Source organism: Salvelinus namaycush, chromosome 6 (genome assembly GCF_016432855.1).
Source record: "Salvelinus namaycush isolate Seneca chromosome 6, SaNama_1.0, whole genome shotgun sequence".
NCBI lineage: Eukaryota > Metazoa > Chordata > Actinopteri > Salmoniformes > Salmonidae > Salvelinus > Salvelinus namaycush.
In genome coordinates this window covers 27,395,525-27,416,517 of record NC_052312.1, presented here as the reverse complement: position 1 = coordinate 27,416,517, position 20,993 = coordinate 27,395,525, and the positions used below count along the sequence as shown (strand labels likewise).

Below are 20,993 nucleotides of genomic sequence, written 5' to 3'. Positions count from 1 at the left end.
GGCCTCCTACTTAATTCTTGCTCGTACAATATGGATATTATTATTAATATTGGATAGAAAACACTCTCTAGTTTCTAAAACCGTTGGAATTATTTCTCTGAGTGAAACAGAATTCATTTGGCAGCACTTTCCCTGACCAGGAAGTGAAATGTCAGAAATATGTGTTCTGTTCAACTTGATGCCTATATATGGTCATGACACTTAGGAGTCTACTTACACTCCATACGCCTTCCTCTTGGTGTCAAGAGGATGTGAGAGAAGAAATTTTGTGTTCATCTTGGTCTGGGGTGGAATAAAAGCTATTTCTTTGACGTGACCGTCCACTTCCGGTACTCTGAAACGCGCGACAAGGAAGTGCCATTGCCTTCTGTTTTGCTGCCGTAATAGACGACAACTATCCCCGGCTCGGAATTTTTTTGATACATGTGAACATATCATCGTAATGTATGTTTTTTCAATATAGTTTAATCAGATTATTGAAATTTTTTCGGGAGTTTTGCCGTGTTCCGTCCTCTGACTGTGTTTACGTCGGAGAGATTTGTGCCACTCGGCTAGTGCCAATGCTAAGTGAAGAGGGAAATTTGCCATTCTGAATCCAAACAACGACTCATCTGGACAGAGGACACCTTGTTCAACATTCTGATGAAAGATCAGCAAAAGTAAGAACCAATTTATGATGTTATTTCATATATCTGTCGTGCATGTGAATTGGTCGTGGGCGCCCAAGTGTATCTGGCTATTGTGGCTACGCAAATATAGCGCTACATTTTGTTTTCGCTGTAAAACATTTAATAAATCGGAAATATTGTTTGGAATCACAAGATGCCTGTCTTTCAATTGCTGCACACTATGTATTTTTCAGAAATGTTTTATGATGAGTAATTAGCTATTTGACGTTGGTGTCTGTAAATATTATGGCTGCTTTCGGTGCAATTTCTGATTGTAGCTGAAATGTAAACTATGGTTTATACCTGAAATATGCAAATTTTTCAAACAAAACATATGCTATACAATAAATATGTTATCAGACTGTCATCTGATGAATTTGTTTCTTGGTTAGTGGCTATTTATATCTTTATTTGGTCGAATTTGTGATAGCACCTGATGGAGTAAGAAACTGATGGAGTAAGAAAAGTGGTGTCTTTTGCTAACGTGGTTAGCTAATAGATTTACATATTTTGTCTTCCCTGTAAAACATTTTAAAAATCGGACATGTTGGCTTGATTCACAAGATGTGTACCTTTCATATGCTGTATTGGACTTGTTAATGTGTGAAAGTTAAATATTTAAAAAAAATATCTTTTGAATTTCGCGCCCTGCACTTGAGCTGGATGTTGTCATAAGTGTACCGGTGTCGGGCTGCACCCCTAACATGTTAATGCAACAGCTGTGTCAGATTTCAAAAAGCTTTACGGCAAAAGCACAATATTCAATAATCTGAGAACAGCGTTCAGCCACAAAAGGAAGCCATACAGTTACCCGCCAAATTGTGCAGTCAACAAAACTCATAAAAAGCATTATAAATACTTACCTTTGCTGATCTTCGTCGGAATGCTCTCCCAGGACTCCCACTTCCACAAGAAATGTTTTTTTTGTTCGGTAATGTCCATCATTTATGTCCAAATAGCTATTTTTGTTAGCGTGTTTGGTAAACTAATCCAAAGTCAGAAAGAGCGTCCACTAAAAGCTGACGAAATGTCAAAAAGTTCCGTAACAGTCAGTAGAAACATGTCAAACGATGTATTGACTCAATCTTTAGAATGTTTTTAACATAAATCTTCAGTAACGTTCCAACCGGAGAATTACATTGACTTCAGATATGCGATGGAACAGAGCTCCCTCTCATGTGAACGCGCATGGTCAGAGCATGGCCAGGTCATGGTAGACCTGACTATTTCCTGTCTCCTTCGGCCCCACTTCACGATAGAAGCATCAGACAAGGTTCTACCGACTGTTGACATCTAGTGGAAGCCGTAGGAAGTGCAAACTCATCCATATCCCACTGTTTGTTCAATAGGGGCTGTGTTGAAAATCGACCAACCTCAGAATTCCCACTTCCTGTTTGGATTTTTTCTCAGGTTTTTGCTTGCCATATGAGTTCTCTTATACTCACAGACATCATTCAAACAGTTTTAGAAACTTCAGAGTGTTTTATATCCAATACAAATAATACTATGCATATATTAGCAACTGGGACTGAGGAGCAGGCAGTTTTCTATGGGCACCTCTGTGCACCTTTCATCCAAGCTACTCAATACTGCCCCTGCAGCCATAAGAAGTTAAAGCTAGAGAGGGAGATATAAGACTCCAGCTTCAGTGATTTTTGCAATTCGTTCCTGTCATTGGCAGAGAAATGGAAGGAAAGGCGGCCAAAGGAAGTGTTGGCTTTGGGGATGACCAGTGCAATATACCTGCTGGAGCGTGTGCTACGGGTGGGTGTTGCTATGGTGACCAGTGAGCTGAGATAAGGCGGGGCTTTACCTAGCAAAGACTTATAGATGACCTGGAGCCAGTGGGTTTGCAGACGGATATGTAGTGAGGGGCTGCCAACAAGAGTGTACAGGTCGCGGTGGTGGGTAGTATATGGGGCTTTGGTGACATAACGAATGGCACTGTGATAGACTACATCCAGTTTGCTGAGTAGAGTGTTGGAGGTGAGTTTGTAAATGACATCGCAAGGATCGGTAGGATAGTCAGTTTACGAGGGTATGTTTGGAAGCATGAGTGAAGAAGGCTTTGTTTTGCGAAATAGGAAGCCGATTCTAGATTTAATTTTGGATAGGAGATGCTTAAGTCTTATGGGTACCTGGGACGGTAACTGGCCAACATCCAGTGAAATTGCAGAGCGCGAAATTCAAAAATACTCAATTCAAATATTTAACATTCTTGAAAATATATGTGATATTGTCACGTTCTGACCATAGTTCTTTTGTGTTTTCTTTGTTTTAGTGTTGGTCAGGACGTGAGCTGAGTGGGCATTCTATGTTGTGTGTCTAGTTTTCCCGTTTCTATGTTTGGCCTGATATGGTTCTCAATCAGAGGAGGTTGTTAGTCATTGTCTCTGATTGGGAACCATATTTAGGTAGCCTGTTTTGTGTTGGGTTTTGTGGGTGGTTGTCTTCTCTCTTCGTCTGTCTGCACCAGACAGAACTGTTTCGGTTTTTCACATTTGTTGTTTTGTATTTTGTGGTGTTCACGTTTATTGTCTTTATTAAACATGATGAACACTAACCACACTGCGCTTTGGTCCTCTCCTTCGTCCACAGAAGAAAGCCGGTACAGATATATATCAAAATAAAACTTAACTTCTTATTAATCCAGCCGCTGTGTCAGATTTCAAAAAGGCTTTACGGCGAAAGCATACCATGTGATTATCTGAGGACAAGTTTTACTTGCATTTAAAAACAGTTGGAGGCCTCGGAACGAATGTTGTACGGCATTAAAGCTCATTTGTAGGTTTGTTATTACAGTGTCCAAAGAAGGGCCAGAAGTATGCAGAATGGTGTCATCTGCGTGGAGGTGGATCAGAGAATCACCAACAACAAGAGCGACAGCATTGATATATACAGATAAAAGAGTCGTCATGTTCCTTTTACTTTAGAGTGGCCTCTGTCTGTCATGTGAAGAGTGGCTTCTTCTGTCATGTGCCTTTTACTGAAGAGTGGCTTCTGTCTGGCCACTCTACCATAAAGGCCCGATTTGTGGAGTGCTGCGGAGATGGTTGTCCTTTTGGAAGGTTATCCCATCTCCACAGAGGAACTCTGGAGCTCTGTCAGAGTTACCATCGGGTTCTTGGTCACCTCCCTGACCAAGGCCCTTCTCCCCCGATTGCTCAGTTTGGCTGCGTGGCCAGCTCTAGGAAGAGTCTTGGTTGTTCCAAACTTCTTCCATTTAAGTGATGGAGGCCCTTCAATGCTACAGAATATTTTTTACACCACTACAGCCAACGCTTGGCATTGCACATGGTGATCTTAGGCTTGTGTGCAACTGCTCAGGCCATGGAAAACCATTTCATGGAACTCATGACGAACAGTTCTTGTGCTGACATTGCTTCCAATTTTATGCACTACGCGCTTCAGCGGTCCCGTTCTGTGCGCTTGTGTGGCCTATCACTTCATGGCTGAGCCATTGTTGCTCCTAGACATTTCCACTTCACAATAAATGCACTTACAGTTGACCGGAGCATCCAGTTAACACTTGATCTGATTTAATTACAGTCGGTTCATTCAACTATGGCAGATAAACAACCACATATCACAGTCGTAGCAAGTAAAACCAAAAATGTGTTACCATTACTGAGAATGTTGTTGTAGGGAAAGCGTGTTCTTGCAAATTGATTATGTATTTTGAAATACTAAATTCATACAATAACTATTTGGATTAATACAATACTTTGCTAAAGTATTTTGTATATCATTTTGATACTTTGGTCTTTAGAGTATTTGGTGATTGTAACAAGATAGTACTTTGCACATCTCTGACTGTAAAGCCAAAGATATTTGGCATGACAACGAGAGACAAGGAGTTGGCAATTGTACGATAACACAAACAGGTTTCTTTGCAGGATGTATGCAAATAATGTCAAATTCGACCAACACTACACACGCATGTCAAACACAGGTAAAATAATGCAAGAAAAAGGAAACAAGAATCATTGTTACAACACAAGACAGGGGTTGTCTGCTTCTCTCCACACTATCCGAACAATATCCCACCTATTTATTTATCACTGTGTTCCCGGGGGACATATTGTTTGGCAGCACTGACCTCACTGTTGATGTCGGCCCCAGTGTCCAGCAGCATCTTAACCATGGCCTCGTCTCCCCGCACACAGGCATACATGAGTGGTGTCATCCCCTAGAGGGGAGAGATGGAGAGAAAAGGGGCGACAGATTCACAGTCACTTGCAGAGGTGACTTACAGGACCATATGGTCCCAATTTCATGGATTTCAGTATTCCTAAAGTGTGACACTGTACTTCTTCGTCACAAGGTCTAGCGACCTAAATAACTACTGCCATATATTAAAGCTTTTCGAATCATTGAAAAACTCTCAACTTTGCTCCTTCTTAACCAGCAAATGTATCCTAAATACATATTACAGTTTTTTTCCAACTGCTTACACAAAAAATCTTTTCATGTCACACGATTTTTGAAACCTCTCACTCAAAGTGCAAAACTACACACCAAATATCCAAAACCATAAGCTATTGCTCAGCCTTTGACTCAATTGTCAATTGCATAAAACACTTTTTTCAAAACACTACACACAATTCTCTACCTAAAACACAAACACAAATCTAATAGGAAGCGACTTGCTTTCCTTTTCCACCCACAACCAATCAAAATGCTACACTTATTCACCAGGTCACACACACACTCCTCACATGTGCAAACACTAATAGCTTAACTGATCACTAACCAATCACTGCTTTATTGTAGTATATGCCTATAAATAGGTCAAAGGTCAGATTACCTGTTTTGAACAATGGATGCCAACAATGGACAGAGTGCAAGAGGAGTAGGAGGGAGAGGAAGAGGAAGAAGAGGACGAGGGCAAAGGCAAAGAAGAGAAGGAAGGAGAGCCATCTCTGATGAAATTAGGGCAACACTTGTTGATCATGTGATCAACCACGGTTTGACCATGAGAAAGGCTGGACTGAGAGTCCAGGCCAACTTGAGTCGATATACAGTGGCGTCCATAATTCGAACCTTCAGAAATGAGAACAGGTATGCAACTATCTAATGTCTATTTTAGCATTACAGTAATGTACTGTAAAATACGTATGACTGCATAGTATTGCATAAACATTTGTAACTCTAAGCCATCCATTTACTGCACTGCATTGAATGAATGAGGTTGGTTATCATGCTGTACTACCTTTTTTTGTACATTGTTTACAGTTCCTATGCTGAACACATACTGTGTTTGAATTCTGTACAGAGTGGAAAGGCAAAGACATCATGGAGGACGAGGACGCTTGTTTACAGATGTACAATAGACTGCAATTATAAATATGGTTTTGGCCAACAATGCAATTAGGATTCGAGAGATAAGAGAGCATATCTTGAATAATGACACCATATTTAACAACATCAATGCTGTAAGCCTGTCGACCATACAACGCATCCTCCAACGGTGAAACAACTTTACAAGCTGCCATTTGAGAGAAACTCTGAGAGTCAAGAATATGCGAGATGACTTTGTAGAGGTATGTATGCAACACTACTTCCAGTACTTCAGACATACCATATTTACTCATCTGTATATCCCTTTGTCTGTTACAGAGAGTATTGGAGCTGGATGCCCATGTAATTCGCCATGAATTTATTTATGTGGATGAGGTTGGCTTCAAACCAGGTGCCGCGGAAGAAATGTAATAGGACAGAGGGCAATTACCAATGTCTCTGGACAGCGTGGGGGTAATATAACTGTGTGCTGCTATCACTGTGTCCTCCATCACAATGCCACACTGGGTGGGTCCGTACAACACCGGCCATATGCTCACTTTTCTGGATGCAATTTACACAATGCTTGTCCCTGATCCAGATCAGGAGCCTGCTAGATTTGTGGTTTTATGGGACAATGTTAGTTTTCACCGGGCTGTTCTGGTCCAAAACTGGTTTGCCACCCGTAGCTTAGCACTGGTGACTGCCCCCCCTACCAATTCCTGGACTGCCCCCCCGGGACCCCACACACACAATTGTGTTCTTTACTGTATTCTAAGGAATATACTTTTGGTTTACATATGTTTATGGTTTTGTTGTATGCTACTGTATACAACAGTAATGTTTGGCCTAATAAATATTTTCTGTTTCTACATTGCATTGGTGTTTACAGTGTACTTGTTACCCCTCTCAGCAGATTACTTTCACTGTAGAACATTGTATTGAAATGTAGATATAAGCCTATGAAATACCAAAGAGCTTTAGATTTAGAACAACAGTGTTTACATGGTATATCCAAAAATGTACTATTATGAAAGCAGTGTTTGCCATTTGATGCAAATGCTTCATTCTGACATGTGTTTATGGCATTTTGAATGCAGTGTTATATTTTGAAGGAGATGTGAGGCATTTTGCATTTTGTGTGTGCAGTTTTGGGAATTGTGTGTAGAGTTTTGAAAAAAGGAGACCGTTTTGAAAACGTGTGTAAGCAGTTGGAAAAAACTGTAATACGGATTTTGACAAGGTCAAAGTACCATCTCAGCTGCATCCATTGATGTCAATGATATTGCATGCTCGCTAGATAAAAAGCAGCATTGTTTTGCCTTGTTTATTGACCTGTCAAAGGCACTTATTGTTATTGAACAGACTGTCTCGGTTGGACATGACAGCAACCATAAATTATCTTATGGGCAGATCTCAATGTATTGTTGCTGACTATCAATTCACAATTCCTTGAGGTCAGTAAATGTGTACGTCAAGGGTCCGTTTTATGGTCTACACTATTCACATTATATATGCACTTTATATTGGTTCCTCAGTAAAAAACTGTAAGCTTCTGATGAAAGCACTCTATTTTATTTTCCTAATTTACAATGACAGCCTACCCTGGCAACACTGGCAACACCAGGCCAATTGTGTGCCACACTATGGGACTCCAATCACAGCCAGATGTGATGCAGTCTGGATTTGAACCAAGTACTGCAGATACACCACTCACACTGAGATGCAGGGTCTTAGACCACTGCGCCACTTGGGAGCTTATTAAGGTAATGCAGAAATCAAAACATAGTGTCCTATTAATTTTTCTAAGCTCTTGTACAAAAACTCCCGTATTACCTCATTGCTAGTAACCTACAGAAGTATGAGATACCTTACAGGCTCACAGGGATGGCTAACTCGAGTCCTTCTCTCACTACCAATTTAGATAAAATAAAATAAAAATTCGATAAAAAAATAAATAATAATTATGTTTTGAGGTTGAACTTTAGCAAATATAGTTCGTTAGCACGTAGGGCACACCAATTGGTGTCACCTCAGTCAGTATGTGTTATACCTGTGCTGGTTGCTATCTCGTTAGTGGGAAAGTGTTTCACCTATGCTGGCCCAGGTGCTATTTAAGAGTGGCTGGCCCAGTGCTCTCCCTGTGTTTATTTCTAGACAAACAGTCCTATATCTGAGTTCCCTGATTTTGTTTAGCTCCACCTTTTTGGTTTGCTGCCTGTCTTTAGGTTTGTTGTGGGTTTTGCATTTATTTGCCTCTCGTGGGAAAATTTAGTGGGTGCTCATGGTGGGTGTCTTTTTAGGTTGTTGTTGCTAGAAAACTTTCAGTGGACACACATATGACTTCTAGAACCACTCCTAAAACCCCACCTGTTTTGTTTTGGCTGTTGGCAGTGACTTTGTTAGTTCTCTCTTCTGTTTGAGCGACATTCATGATGGGGAACGTAACAAAATGGGGGTTCATCCGGGATCTTGTTTCCCATGAGTATGGTAGTTGCTTTAATCGCCTACTCTGAAGCTCTGCTGTGCACAGATATTTGAGTGTTCAAAATACCCTTTTGTGGTAGAGTTTCTGTCACTGACATCCACCTTGAGGGGTTATAAGATTTTAAAGTTGCATAAACACAGTCTTAAAAATATTAATAAACTAAGGTTTATTAATATTAGACTAAGGTGGAAGCATTTGTGGAATACCCTACCTGGGAAATGCTAGATAAATGTACAAAGGCGAATCTACTCGTCATTGCAAAGCATTATGAAATCAAGGTGTTATCTGGCGATCCAAAAGCAGTAGTCAGAGTTGATCGGTACTGCTTTGGTGGAGGAGGAATACTTCCAGAGAGGGAGGATGATGAAAAATGTCCTATGGGTAATATGGTGAGTCCTGTAGACGATCAACGTCTCCGGTTTACTAATCACTGGCTTTAACTACCATCATTACGCACACCTGGCACCATCTTTACGCGCACCTGCGCCTCTCCTCTCCGTTTCAAGCCCTTGATAATCGGCCACTAGGATCCGGAACCATCACCACACCACTCACCCTCACCATGGAGTCCATTCATCAGGAGAACTTTCCCTTCTTCATCACTAGTGCACCAGCTCACAAGATCATACTCGGCCTCCCATGGCTCCAATGTTATAACCCCACCATCTCATGGTCGAGGATGAGACTCACGGATTGGTCACCCTAATGCCGGAGGACCTCCTTTCCCGATCCCTCTCGAGTCGTATCACCTGTGGTCTGGGATGTAGATGTGGACATTCGCCAGGCTCTGAAGAGGCAACCTGCACCCACTACATGTCCTCCTGAGCGCATCTACGTTCCCATGGGGAAAAGGTTGCAGCTGTTGACCTGGGCACACACAGCTGTCGTTGCTGGACATCCTGGGATCACCCGTACTAATCAATCTCTCTCCGAAAAGTATTGGTGGCCCACCTTTGCGCAGGACGTTATTCGCTACATCAACTCCTGTTCTGTGTTTGCCCAACCTAAGTCCCACCGGCACGGTCCAGCAGGGAAACTCCTGTTACTCAGCATCCCTGGTCTCATCTATCCATTAATATTGTCACTAATCTCCCCCCCCTCTGACGGGTTTACCACCATTTTGGTGGTTATGGATAAATTCTCAAAATTCTGTCTTTTATCCCTCTCTCTGGTCTCCCTACTTCTCTCCAGGTTGCTGAGGCACTGTTCCAGCAGGTCTTCCAGGCATTCGAGGGTGGCTGTTGTCTGTGTGCAGAGGGTCCCTGGTTTCAGCCCAGGTAGGGGCAAGGAGAGGGACGGAAGCAAAACTGTTACATGGGCACCATTTTAAATCAGGAGAATCTCCTCTTTGTAATTATGTAAGTCTGGGCAGCGAGCTCATTTGTCATGAATCACTAGACCAGAAATAGTCAGAAGTTTGTATTTTTTCCCTACTTTTTCATTATGCAGACATCATTTTTCCAAGTAGTTTTTCCAGCAGTTTTTTTCCAGTTTCGTCCGGCGAACAGATTGTAGTGGGAAAATAGAGATACATTTTTGATGTAATTCTAAGTCAAAACAGGCTCTGCGAATGTTCGATTCCATTCATTTGCTATGGGCTCGTGCTAGTGTTCCAGTTTAGTCAGCCGTTGACTCGTTCTATTGTCCAGCCTATAGATGGCCAGCACCCGAATGGCCATTGAGAAAGCACAATGAGTATACCATTTAGCTAAGCTAAGAATGTCGAGAATAATCAATTCAATAAATGTTGGGTAGTTAGATAGCCTATAGTTAATACTGGCAAGTTTGATGTATAACAACTAACGTCAGGTAGCTAGCTAACATACCGGTACATACTCCTGTAATGATATGCTATGTGGTTCGTTAAGGACAGCATAGCTAACAAATTGTCAGCCAACATAACATTTAAGGTAACTTATTTGAAAAGTCATTACTTTATTACATTGAGTAGCAAGCTACCCCTTGGTCATTAGGGCAAATCTGGTCTGTGATCTGGTCTGTTTTTTTTTTTACACCTAGGTAGGCTATCATACTATTCTTTAGTTAAGGTTGAATAGTCTATTGTTCAGCTATTAGCCCTCCTCCCCAACTTGCAACAAATTATTGTTCCGATCTCATTCCTTTCCCTGTTTCACGCATCATCATTCTGCGCCTGAGTGGCTCACTTGTGGGCGTGCTGGCAGGATATGGCAGCATCTTCGGTTGTGCGTCAAGAATTCTGTATACAGTAGCACATTTGTAGGAAGGTGTGGTTATGTTCACAGGCAAATTGCTATGGAGGTACATTTGTCTTTTTGTCGAGAGCAAAACCTTTTTATTTTCAATCAAAAATAATTGTTCTTAAAGCAACTTTTTCCGACACAAAGGAAGTCAAAACGGACACCTGCAAAGATGGCATCTCAGGGAAGCAGCACTGGGCTGTATTGACGTATCCTAAAAATAATGTCTGCTGCTTTAGATTGAACGGTCATATCTCAGTAATTGTTTACCTATCTATAAAAAAATAAGCTGTTTTCTTTATTTTCAGAAAGCGAGCTGACCAAGGGGTCGAAAATGTAGATATTGCTGTCACGTTCTGACCATAGTTCTTGTGTGTTTTGCTTGTTTTAGTGTTGGTCAGGACGTGAGCTGGGTGGGCATTCTATGTTGTGTGTCTAGTTTGTCTGTTTCTATGTTTGGCCTAATATGGTTCCCAATCAGAGGCAGGTGTTTTGTTTTGTCTCTGATTGGGAATCATATTTAGGTGGCTTGTTTTGTGTTGGGGATTGTGGGTGGTTGTTTCCTGTCTTTGTGTTTTCTTTGCACCAGATAGGGCTGTATCGGTTTGCCACATTTTTGTTATTTTGTATTGTTGTAAGTGTTCACGTTATTCGTAATTAAACATGTTGAGCACTGGCTACGCTGCGTGTTGGTCCGATCCCTGCTACACCTTCTCTTCTCTTGAAGAGGAGGAAGGCTGCCGTTACAGAACCACCCACCAAACTCGGACCAAGCAGCGTGGCTACGGGCAGCAGCAGCAGCAGCGAGTTCAGGAATGGACATGGGAGGACGAGCTGGACGGTAAAGGACCCTGGGCAGAGCCAGAGGAATATCGCCGCCCCAAAGCGGAGCTGGAGGCAGCGAAAGCGGAGAGGCGGCGTTTTGAGGAGCTAGCTCTGCAGCGTGAGCAGGATCTGGGTTATACCACTTGGGAGGAAATAGACAGGTGGTCGATCGACCCAGGGAGAGTGCCGGAGCCCGCCTGGGATTCCATGGAGCAATGTGCAGAGGGATACCGGCGAATGGGGTTAGCACGACGCAGTAGGAAGCCCGAGAAGAAACCCCAAAAATGTATTGGGGGGGGGGGGGGGCTAAAGGGGAGTGTAGCTGGGTCAAGTAGGAGACTTGAGACAACTCCCCAGAAAGGGAAAGAGGTAAGAACAGCGGCAGACACCATTTGATTCATGAATTACAGTGCTACCCTAATATTCTCTCAGTTCCTCACAATTGCGGTGTCTCCTAACCAGCCTTGGCCCATCAGTTGGCCTGAAGGTTATCTTAAGAGCGGGTGAGGTGGTCATGACGGGACTGACTTCCTCTCTCACATCAAAACATACCTGCAGACCAAGTGACATCTCACCTATGATCATGCTGCGCCCTCTGTGTCAGCCAGTTCAGATGCAGGAAGAGTTCACCAAAACAGCTGATATAACCTAGAGGATTTAGGGAGAAGGGGAAGAGGGATGAAGTGAAGAAGAGACTGCTTACCGTAAGGAGCCAAGGATGGAACCAGAGCAAATGAGGGCGGTATTGGAGGTGAGCGAAGTAGAGACTGTGAAGGATCTAATGGGGAAATTGGAGGAGAGAGAAATTAGGGATTTGCTGGTTTGGTGCATGAGGCACGACATCTGCCCGACGGAGCGTGTCGGGGATTTGATATCACCTGAGTCAGCTCTCCATACTCGTCCTGAGGTGCGGGCTAGCCGTCTGGTGAAGACTGTGCCAGCCTTACGCACCAGGCCTCCTGTGCGCCTCCCTAGCCCTGCACGTCCTGTGCCAGCTCAGCGCACCAGCTCTCCCGTGGCAGCCCCACGTACTAGCTCTCCTGTCATCAGCCCAGTACCACCAGTGCCAACACCACGCACCAGGCTTCCAGTGCGTCTCCAGAGCCCTGTTCCTCCTCCACTCACTCGCCCTGTGGTGCATGTCTCCAGCCCGGTACCACCAGCTCCGGCACTACGCACAAAGCCTCCTGTGCGTCTCCAGAGCCCTGTACGCACTGTTCCTTCTCCCCGCACTCGCCCTGAGGTGCGTGCCCTCATCCCGGTACCACCAGTGCCGGTACCACGCACCAGGCTTATAGTGCGCCTCGAGAGTCCAGTGTGCCCTGTTCCTGCTCCCCGCACTAGCCTTGAGGTGCGTGTCTACAAACCAGTACCACCAGTTCCGGCACCACGCACCAGGCCTACTGTGCGCCTCAGCAGGTCAGAGTCGCCCGTCTGCCCAGCGCCGCCTGCGCTGTCCGTCTGCCCAGCGCCGTGTGCGCTGTCCGTCTGCCCAGCGCCTTCTGAGCTGCATGTCTGCCCAGCGCCGTCTGAGCTGCCCGTCTGCCCAGCGCCATCTGAGCTGCCCGTCTGCCCAGCGCCGTCTGAGCTGCCCGCCTGCCCAGCGCCGTCTGAGCTGCCTGCCTGCCCAGGGCATCTGTGCCGTCCGTCTGTCCCGAGCCATCAGAGCCGCCCGCCTGTCCCGAGCCGTCAGAGCCGCCCGCCAGTCAGGAGCCGCCAGAGCCCCCAGCCAGTCCGGAGCCGCCAGAGCCCCCAGCCAGTCAGGAGCCGCCAGAGCCGCCAGCCAGTCAGGAGCCGCCAGCCAGTCAGGAGCTGCCAGAGCCGCCAGTCAGTCAGGATCTGCCAGAGCCGCCCTCCAGTCATGAGCTGCCCTCCAGTCATGAGCTGCCCTCCAGTCATGAGCTGCCCTCCAGTCATGAGCTGCCATTCAGTCCGGAGCTGCCATTCAGTCCGGAGCTGCCATTCAGTCCGGAGCTGCCATTCAGTCCGGAGCTGCCATTCGTCCGGAGCTACCTCTCTGTCCGGAGCTACCTCTCGGTTCGGAGCTGTCTCCTCAGTCTGATGGGGCCCTTTGTGAGGGTTCCTAGGCCAAGGTCGGCGGCGAGGGTCGCCACTCAAAGGACGCTAAGGAGGGGGACAAAGACAATGGTGGAGTGGTGTCCTCGTCCAGCCCCGGAGCCGCCACCGCGGACAGATGCCCACCCAGACCCTCCCCTAGAGTTTTAGGGGGTGCGTTCGGAGTCCGCACCTCAGGAGGGGGGTACTGTCACGTTCTGACCATAGTTCTTGTGTGTTTTGCTTGTTTTAGTGTTGGTCAGGACATGAGCTGGGTGGGTATTCTATGTTGTGTGTCTAGTTTGTCTGTTTCTATGTTTGGCCTAATATGGTTCCCAATCAGAGGCAGGTGTTTTGTGTTGTCTCTGATTGGGAATCATATTTAGGTGGCTTGTTTTGTGTTGGGGATTGTGGGTGGTTGTTTCCTGTCTTTGTGTTTTCTCTGCACCAGATAGGGCTGTATCGGTTTGCCACATTTTTGTTATTTTGTATTGTTTTAAGTGTTCACGTTATTCGTAATTAAACATGTTGAGCACTGGCTACGCTGCGTGTTGGTCCGATCCCTGCTACACCTTCTCTTCTCTTGAAGAGGAGGAAGGCTGCCGTTACAATTGCCAGATTTTCACTGTCCTAGGAACAGGCCGTGGAAGCTTTATTGCTGGCAAAAGTGTCCATAAATCCAGATCTAATTACACTGTTCTGTGTTCTTTTTCTCCATGTCTGCCTGTCTTGTTGTACATGGAACCTGTCTCACATGCATTAATTTAAAAAACCTTATAATGTCAGCTGCTAATTTTCAGATTTACACCACATAAACACAGCCATTTTCACTGGACTATCTGTTGTTGCCAAGTCATGATTTCCCTGGGGGTTAGCCTTGCAATAATCAAGTGGTGAGACAGATAGCCCTCTATACTTAAATGTTTCAGGTACACTCCGATAGGTGTCTGCATCACATACAGTATCTTCTATTGACATTTTCTTCTATTGCTTGTCCTCATGTCTGTTTTTCAGCATAACATACTCTGTAGCCACTTAGTGTGGATACCATGTGAGACCACACACACAATAACAGTCTCTTCTTCACTTCATCCCTCTTCCCCTTCTCCCTATATCCTCTAGGTTATATCAGCTGTTTTGGTGAACTCTTCCTGCATCTGAACTGGCTGACACAGAGGGCGCAGCATGATCATAGGCGAGATGTTACTTGGTCTGCAGGTATGGTTTGATGTGAGAGAGGAAGTCAGTCCCGTCATGACCACCTCACCCGCTCTTAAGATAACCTTCGGGCCAACTGATGGGCCAAGGCTGGTTAGGAGACACCGCAATTGTGAGGAACTGAGAGAATATTAGGGTAGCACTGTAATTCATGAATCAAATGGTGTCTGCCGCTGTTCTTACCTCTTTCCCTTTCTGTCTTCTACACCTCTCTCCCCACCTTGTTTTATAATGCACACCATATGTGCATTGAAGTACAGATTGAACTTGTGTTTATAATATTACAATTATCATAATTATAATGCATGTATTATGTATTTATAACACCTGGATAATGAACTTCTTTCAATAAAGTGTTTCACATTCTCCACTGGTTGAAATTAAGTATCTCATTGAATTACTATTCTGTGTCCTCAGATTAATGAAGATGAAGGGAGTTAGATATGCATATTTATTGTCTGTATATATGAATTACAAATCAATCATGTTTCTAATTTATTACATAGTTACAATGTGTAATTATTGATGTCCCAAGAGCAGGAGTGGTAAACACTGTTGAAGTGTATAATTGTAATACATACATGCAGACACGGCATCATTCAAATAATGGAGTTTGATATGACTGAAAAAGAATGCCTTAGAGATTCATACCTGAACCGCACCTTTTTTTGCCAAGGAAGAGTACATAATCAGTGAATATATTCAATGTACAGGCTACAATGTGGGAATCTCATGCATGGTTATAACTACAGTGCATGTGTATATAGGACTTGCATCCTTGGCACAATAAAGTTATTATATTCTACTCTATCCGTAGGCTTCATTATTGCCATTCAGACTTGAAGTTGATACAACAGCTATGACAGCTGAGGTTCATAGATTGGTATCAATATTAGTTCAGAACCTAACGTTTTAGGGTCCATACACAGATCGGCTACATACTGTAGCTAGCTACACATCCATAGGCATACAATTATTTTTATCCTCCACTACACAATAAGCAAGTAAATAGTTAGCTAGCTATGTTACTTCAGCTGCATTGCAAGGCAAGCTTACACAATTGTACATTCAATTTGTAGTAAATGCTTTAGCTAGCTAGATTCTTTACATACAATGTGTCACAAGAAGACAGCCTGGTTTGCTGGTTTTCTCAGGAGTCCCTAAAACAATACAAATGACAAATTAATTCTCCTAACACTAGCTAGCTGGCTAACGTTAGCTAGTCAGAACTTGCTAAATAGCAATTTTCGTGAATTAACTTCACAAAAAAATATTCACAAATGTTTGTCTCTACATTAACTAACATTCCTCTCAATTGTAAATTTTTTGCTTGACTAGTTATGATGTTATAACAACTTACATCTGGTTCCACCGTAATGTTTTGTCAGCCATCTTTGTTGAAGAACGCCACAAGGCAAGGGTGGTTCGCGTCAAAATTCGTCATTGGAACCACTCGATATGATTGGTCATATAAAAACCTTGGGACCCAAATGCATAATGAGTGCTCTAACTCCCCCTTGTGGTGGTCTGGAGCAATGAAGCCGTGACGCTGGGTACCTCTAAATCCCGCGGTGCAAGCTTGCAACTTTTAAAAGAGGAACCACTGTAGACACCGGAACAGTGTTACATTTTAGTGTAAAGCTTTATTCAGAGTGCCTTGCCTGCTAACGAGCAATGACTGTATATGTTCATGGTAGAGACATTGTTGTTGCATTCATACATTTTCGATCTTATGGAGTTCACCAAGTGAGACCCTAAACGAATATGTTACAGCGTGTGTGTGTGTGTGTGTGTGTGTGTGTGTGTGTGTGTGTGTGTGTGTGTGTGTGTGTGTGTGTGTGTGTGTGTGTGTGTGTGTGTGTGTGTGTGTGTGTGTGGTGATAGGCATTCTGAGTCTTTCGGTGAGTGGGCATTAACAAATAAGAGCTCACTAGCATGTGTGAAAAACTAAGCAAAATCTTTCAATGGCATTTTCTCCTACTTGGGATAATTTTTAAAACTAAATAAACTTGAATCATTTAGCAGACACTTTCATAGTATACAGAGCGACTTACAGGGGCCATTAGGGTTTAGTGCCTTGCTAAAGGGCATATTGACAGATTTTTCAACTAGTCTGCTCGGGGATTCAAACCAGCGACCTTTCAGTTATTGGCCTAATGTGCGTAACCTCTAAGCTACCTTACAAGGAAGCAGCCATGCAAAACGTGCCTAGTTACCTGTTAGTTTTCCATACACCCACTTGCAGTATGCTGAAAGTGTATAAACTGTCGAAGCAGCATAACATTCCCATGATTCCTCCAACTACAGTGTATGATAGACCATTTTGAATCTCTGAGTCGGTACTTCTATAAAAAAGATTAACATTTGACTTAAGCTCACAGAGAAATCTGGTCACGTGTAGGTTTTTACTGTACGTACTGTACGTACTGTACTGTAAGTGCATGTCGAGCTTGTGTGTCTAATATGTGTAAGTGTGTATCTCTCGGACCTGCTCGCTCATGCTGTTGATACCATCAGGCCCCAGTAGGTTGGCCGCCTGTTTCACGAGGTCTGTCCGGCCACAGTTGAGCATGCGGAAACCCAGGTCCTGCAGAAACTTAGCCTCTGTGGACGCCACATCCAGATTCCGGGTAGCACAGATGCAATCGTCTGCCCTGAGGGAGGGATAAGGATGATTAAAACTTCTTTGGGATAGGGGGCAGCATTTTCACTTTTGGATGAATTGGTGCCCAAAGTGAACTCCCTCCTACTCTGTCCCAGATGATAATATATGCATATTATTATTACTATTGGATAGAAAACACTCTGAAGTTTCTAAAACTGTTTGAATTATGTCTGTGAGCATATGGCAGGCAAACTTCCAAACAGGAAGTGAGAATTCTGAGGGTCGATGTGAAAGTCATCACCTTTTCAATTCCCTGTAATATATGGATCTGTTTGCACTTCCTACGCCTTCCACTAGATGTCAACAGTCAGTAGAACGTGGAATGAAGCCTCTAGTGTGATGTGGGGCCGGATGGGAGCTATTTGAGTCAGTGGTCTGGCAGAATGCTAGTTCCTGGTCACGCGCGCTAGTCATGGAATGGCCATGTGTGCCATTACTTATACAGACATGAAGAAATGCTCCGGTTGGAACGTTACAGGATATATATGATAACAACATCCTGAAGATTGATTCTCTACTAAGTTTGACCAGTTTATTCGACTTGTAATATAACTTTTTGAAGTTTTTGTCCGACATTTGCCTTCACCTGCGCCAGTGTTTGGACATGTGTACTACACATGCTAGCTAAAGTTGCTAATTGGACATAAGTAATGGACATTATTGAACAAAAAAAACGCTTTATTATGGAAATAGGATTCCTGGCATTGCATTCTGATGAAGATAATCAAAGGTAAGGGAATATTTATGATGTAATTTCGTATTTCTGTTGACTCCAACATGGAGGAGAAATTTTGCTTTTTACTAAAGTAAAAAAAAAATCTGACACCGCGGTTGCATTAACCTGTTTGGCGTGCAAGCCCGACGTCGGTACATTTATGACAACAGCCACTTCAAGTGCAGGGCGCGAAATTCAAAATATATTTTTTTTAAATATTTAACTTTCACACATTAACAAGTCCAATACAGCATATGAAAGGTACACATATCGTGAATCCAGCCAACATGTCCGATTTTTAAAATGTTTTACAGGGAAGACAAAATATGTAAATCTATTAGCTAACCACGTTAGCAAAAGACTCCACTTTTATTACTCCATCAGTTTTTGACTCCATCAGTAGCTATCACAAATTCGGCCAAATAAAGATATAAATAGCCACTAACCAAGAAACAACCTCATCAGATGACAGTCTGATAACATATTTATTGTATAGCATATGTTTTTTTCGAAAAATTTGCATATTTCAGGTATAAATCATAGTTTACATTGCAGCTACATTCAGAAATTGCACCGAAAGCAGCCATAATATTTACAGACACCAACGTCAAATACCTAATTACTCATTTCTGAAAAATACATAGTGTACAGCAAATGAAAGACAGGCATCTTGTGATGCCAGACAATATTTCCGATTTATTAAGTGTTTTACAGCGAAAACAAAATGTAGCATTATATTAGCTTAGCACAATAGCCAGAAACACTTGGGCGCCGGCGACTACGACAGATATATGAAATAACATCATAAATTGGGTCTTACTTTTGCTGATCTTTCATCAGAATGTTGAAGAAGGTGTCCTTTGTCCAGATGAGTCGTTGTTTGGATTCAGAATGGCAACTTTCTCTCTCCATTTAGCAAGCGCGCTAGCCGGGTTGCACGGATCTCTCCATGTAAACAAACGGAAGAGAACGGAACACGGCAAAACTCCCGAAAAAATTTCAATAATCTGATGAAACTATATTGAAAAAACATACTTTACGATGATATGGTGACATGTATCAAATAAAATCAAAGCCGGAAATAATAGTCGCATATAACGTCAGCAAAACAAAAGGCAACCCCACTGTCCAAATTGCGTTCTTCAGAGTACCGGAAATTGGGTACACGTCATTCCAAGAGGATTTATTCCATCCCAGATCGAGATAATCACCTCATTTCTTCTCTCACAGCCTTCTTGACACCCAGAGGAAGGTGTATGATGTGTATGTATACTAATAGGTCTTGTGCCCATGTATAGGCATGAAGAAGAACAGAGCATCGATTTCAGACGTTCCACTTCCTGGTCAGGAAAAGTGCTGCAGAATGAGTTCTGTTTCACTCAGAGAAATAATTCAAACGGTTTTAGAAACTAGAGAGTGTTTCCTATCCAATAGTAATAATAATATGCATATTGTACGAGCAAGAATTGAGTACGAGGCCGTTTGAAATGGACACATTTTATCAGGCTACTCAATACTGCCCCTTGCAGCCATAAGAAGTTAAGAACCAGTGTATCTTTAATTATATGTAAAACATGTATCTTTCATCAAAGTTTATGATGAATATTTCTGTTATTTGACGTGGCTCTCTGTAATTACTCCGGATATTTTGGAGGCATTTCTGAACATGGCGCCATTGTAAACCGAGATTTGTGGATATAAATATGCACATTATCGAACAAAACATAAATGTATTGTGTAACATGATGTCCTATGAGTGTCATCTTATGAAGATTATCAAAGGTTAGTGATTCATTTTATCTCTATTTCTGCTTTTGTGTGACTATCTTTGGCTGGGAAAAATGGCTGTGTGTTTTTTGGATTTGGTGGTGATCTAACATAAATATATGTTGTGTTTTCGCTGTAAAACATTTTAAAAATCGGACACGATGGGTAGATTAACAAGATGTTTATCTTTCATTTGCTGTATTGGACTTGTTAATGTGTGAAAGTTACATATTTCTAAAATATTTTTGAATTTCGCGCGCTGCCTTTTCAGCGGAATGTTGGGGGGGGGGTTCCGCTAGCGGAACGTGTGTCCTAGAAAGGTTAACTTCTTATGGCTTGGGGGCAGTATTTCGACGTCTGGGTGAGAAGCGTGCCCAAAGTAAACTGCCTGTTACTCAGGCCCAGAAGCTGGGATATGCATATAAGATTTGGAAAGAAAACATTCTAAAGTTTCCAAAACTGTTAAAATAATGTCTGTTAGAATAACAGAACTGATATGGCTGGCGAGAACCTGAGGAAAATCCATCCAGGAAGTGGGATTTGTTTGATGTGGGTATTTTCAATTGAATGCCTATAGAGTATTGAATGGGTTAGGACCCAGATTACAGTTCCTATGGCTTCCACTAGATGTCAACAGTCTTTAGACATTGTTTCAGGCTTGTTTTCTGAAAAATGAAGAAGAAAGAGATCTTTCTCTCAGTGGACTGTAGAATCATGCGGTGCTGGTTTTGCGCATGACCGAGTGCGCGCGACCGAGTGCGCGCCCTTCATTGTTTTTCTTGTCTATTGAATATGCTATTGTCCGGTTGAAATGTTATCGATTATTTAGACAATTGACAACCTGATGATTAATTATAAACATTGTTTGACATGTTTCGACGAACTTTACTGGTACTATTAGGATGTATTCGACTGCATGTTTTGACCGCCTGCAAAACACCTGCAAAAAACAGTACCTGCAAAACACCAGTCTCAACGGCAACAGTGAAGAGGCGACTCCGGGATGCTGGCCTTCTAGGCAGAGTTCCTCTGTCCAGTGTCTGTGTTATTTTCCCCATCTTAATCTTTTCTTTTTATTGACCAGTCTGAGATA

The 20,993-nt window shown here is 43.0% G+C and overlaps 1 protein-coding gene across 1 annotated transcript in view; it reads right to left on the bottom strand.

Moving 5' to 3' along the window:
- The window catches only part of LOC120049054 (ankyrin repeat and BTB/POZ domain-containing protein BTBD11-A-like), a 191,620-nt gene that overhangs the window by 89,734 nt on the left and 80,893 nt on the right, over positions 1-20,993 (bottom strand). The window contains exons 5-6 of the mRNA XM_038995312.1: positions 17,242-17,407; positions 4,768-4,857 (exon numbers count right to left, since the gene is read on the bottom strand). Of these exons, the coding sequence (XP_038851240.1) occupies positions 4,768-4,857; positions 17,242-17,407 (256 nt within the window). The remainder of the gene's footprint in view (positions 1-4,767; positions 4,858-17,241; positions 17,408-20,993) is intronic.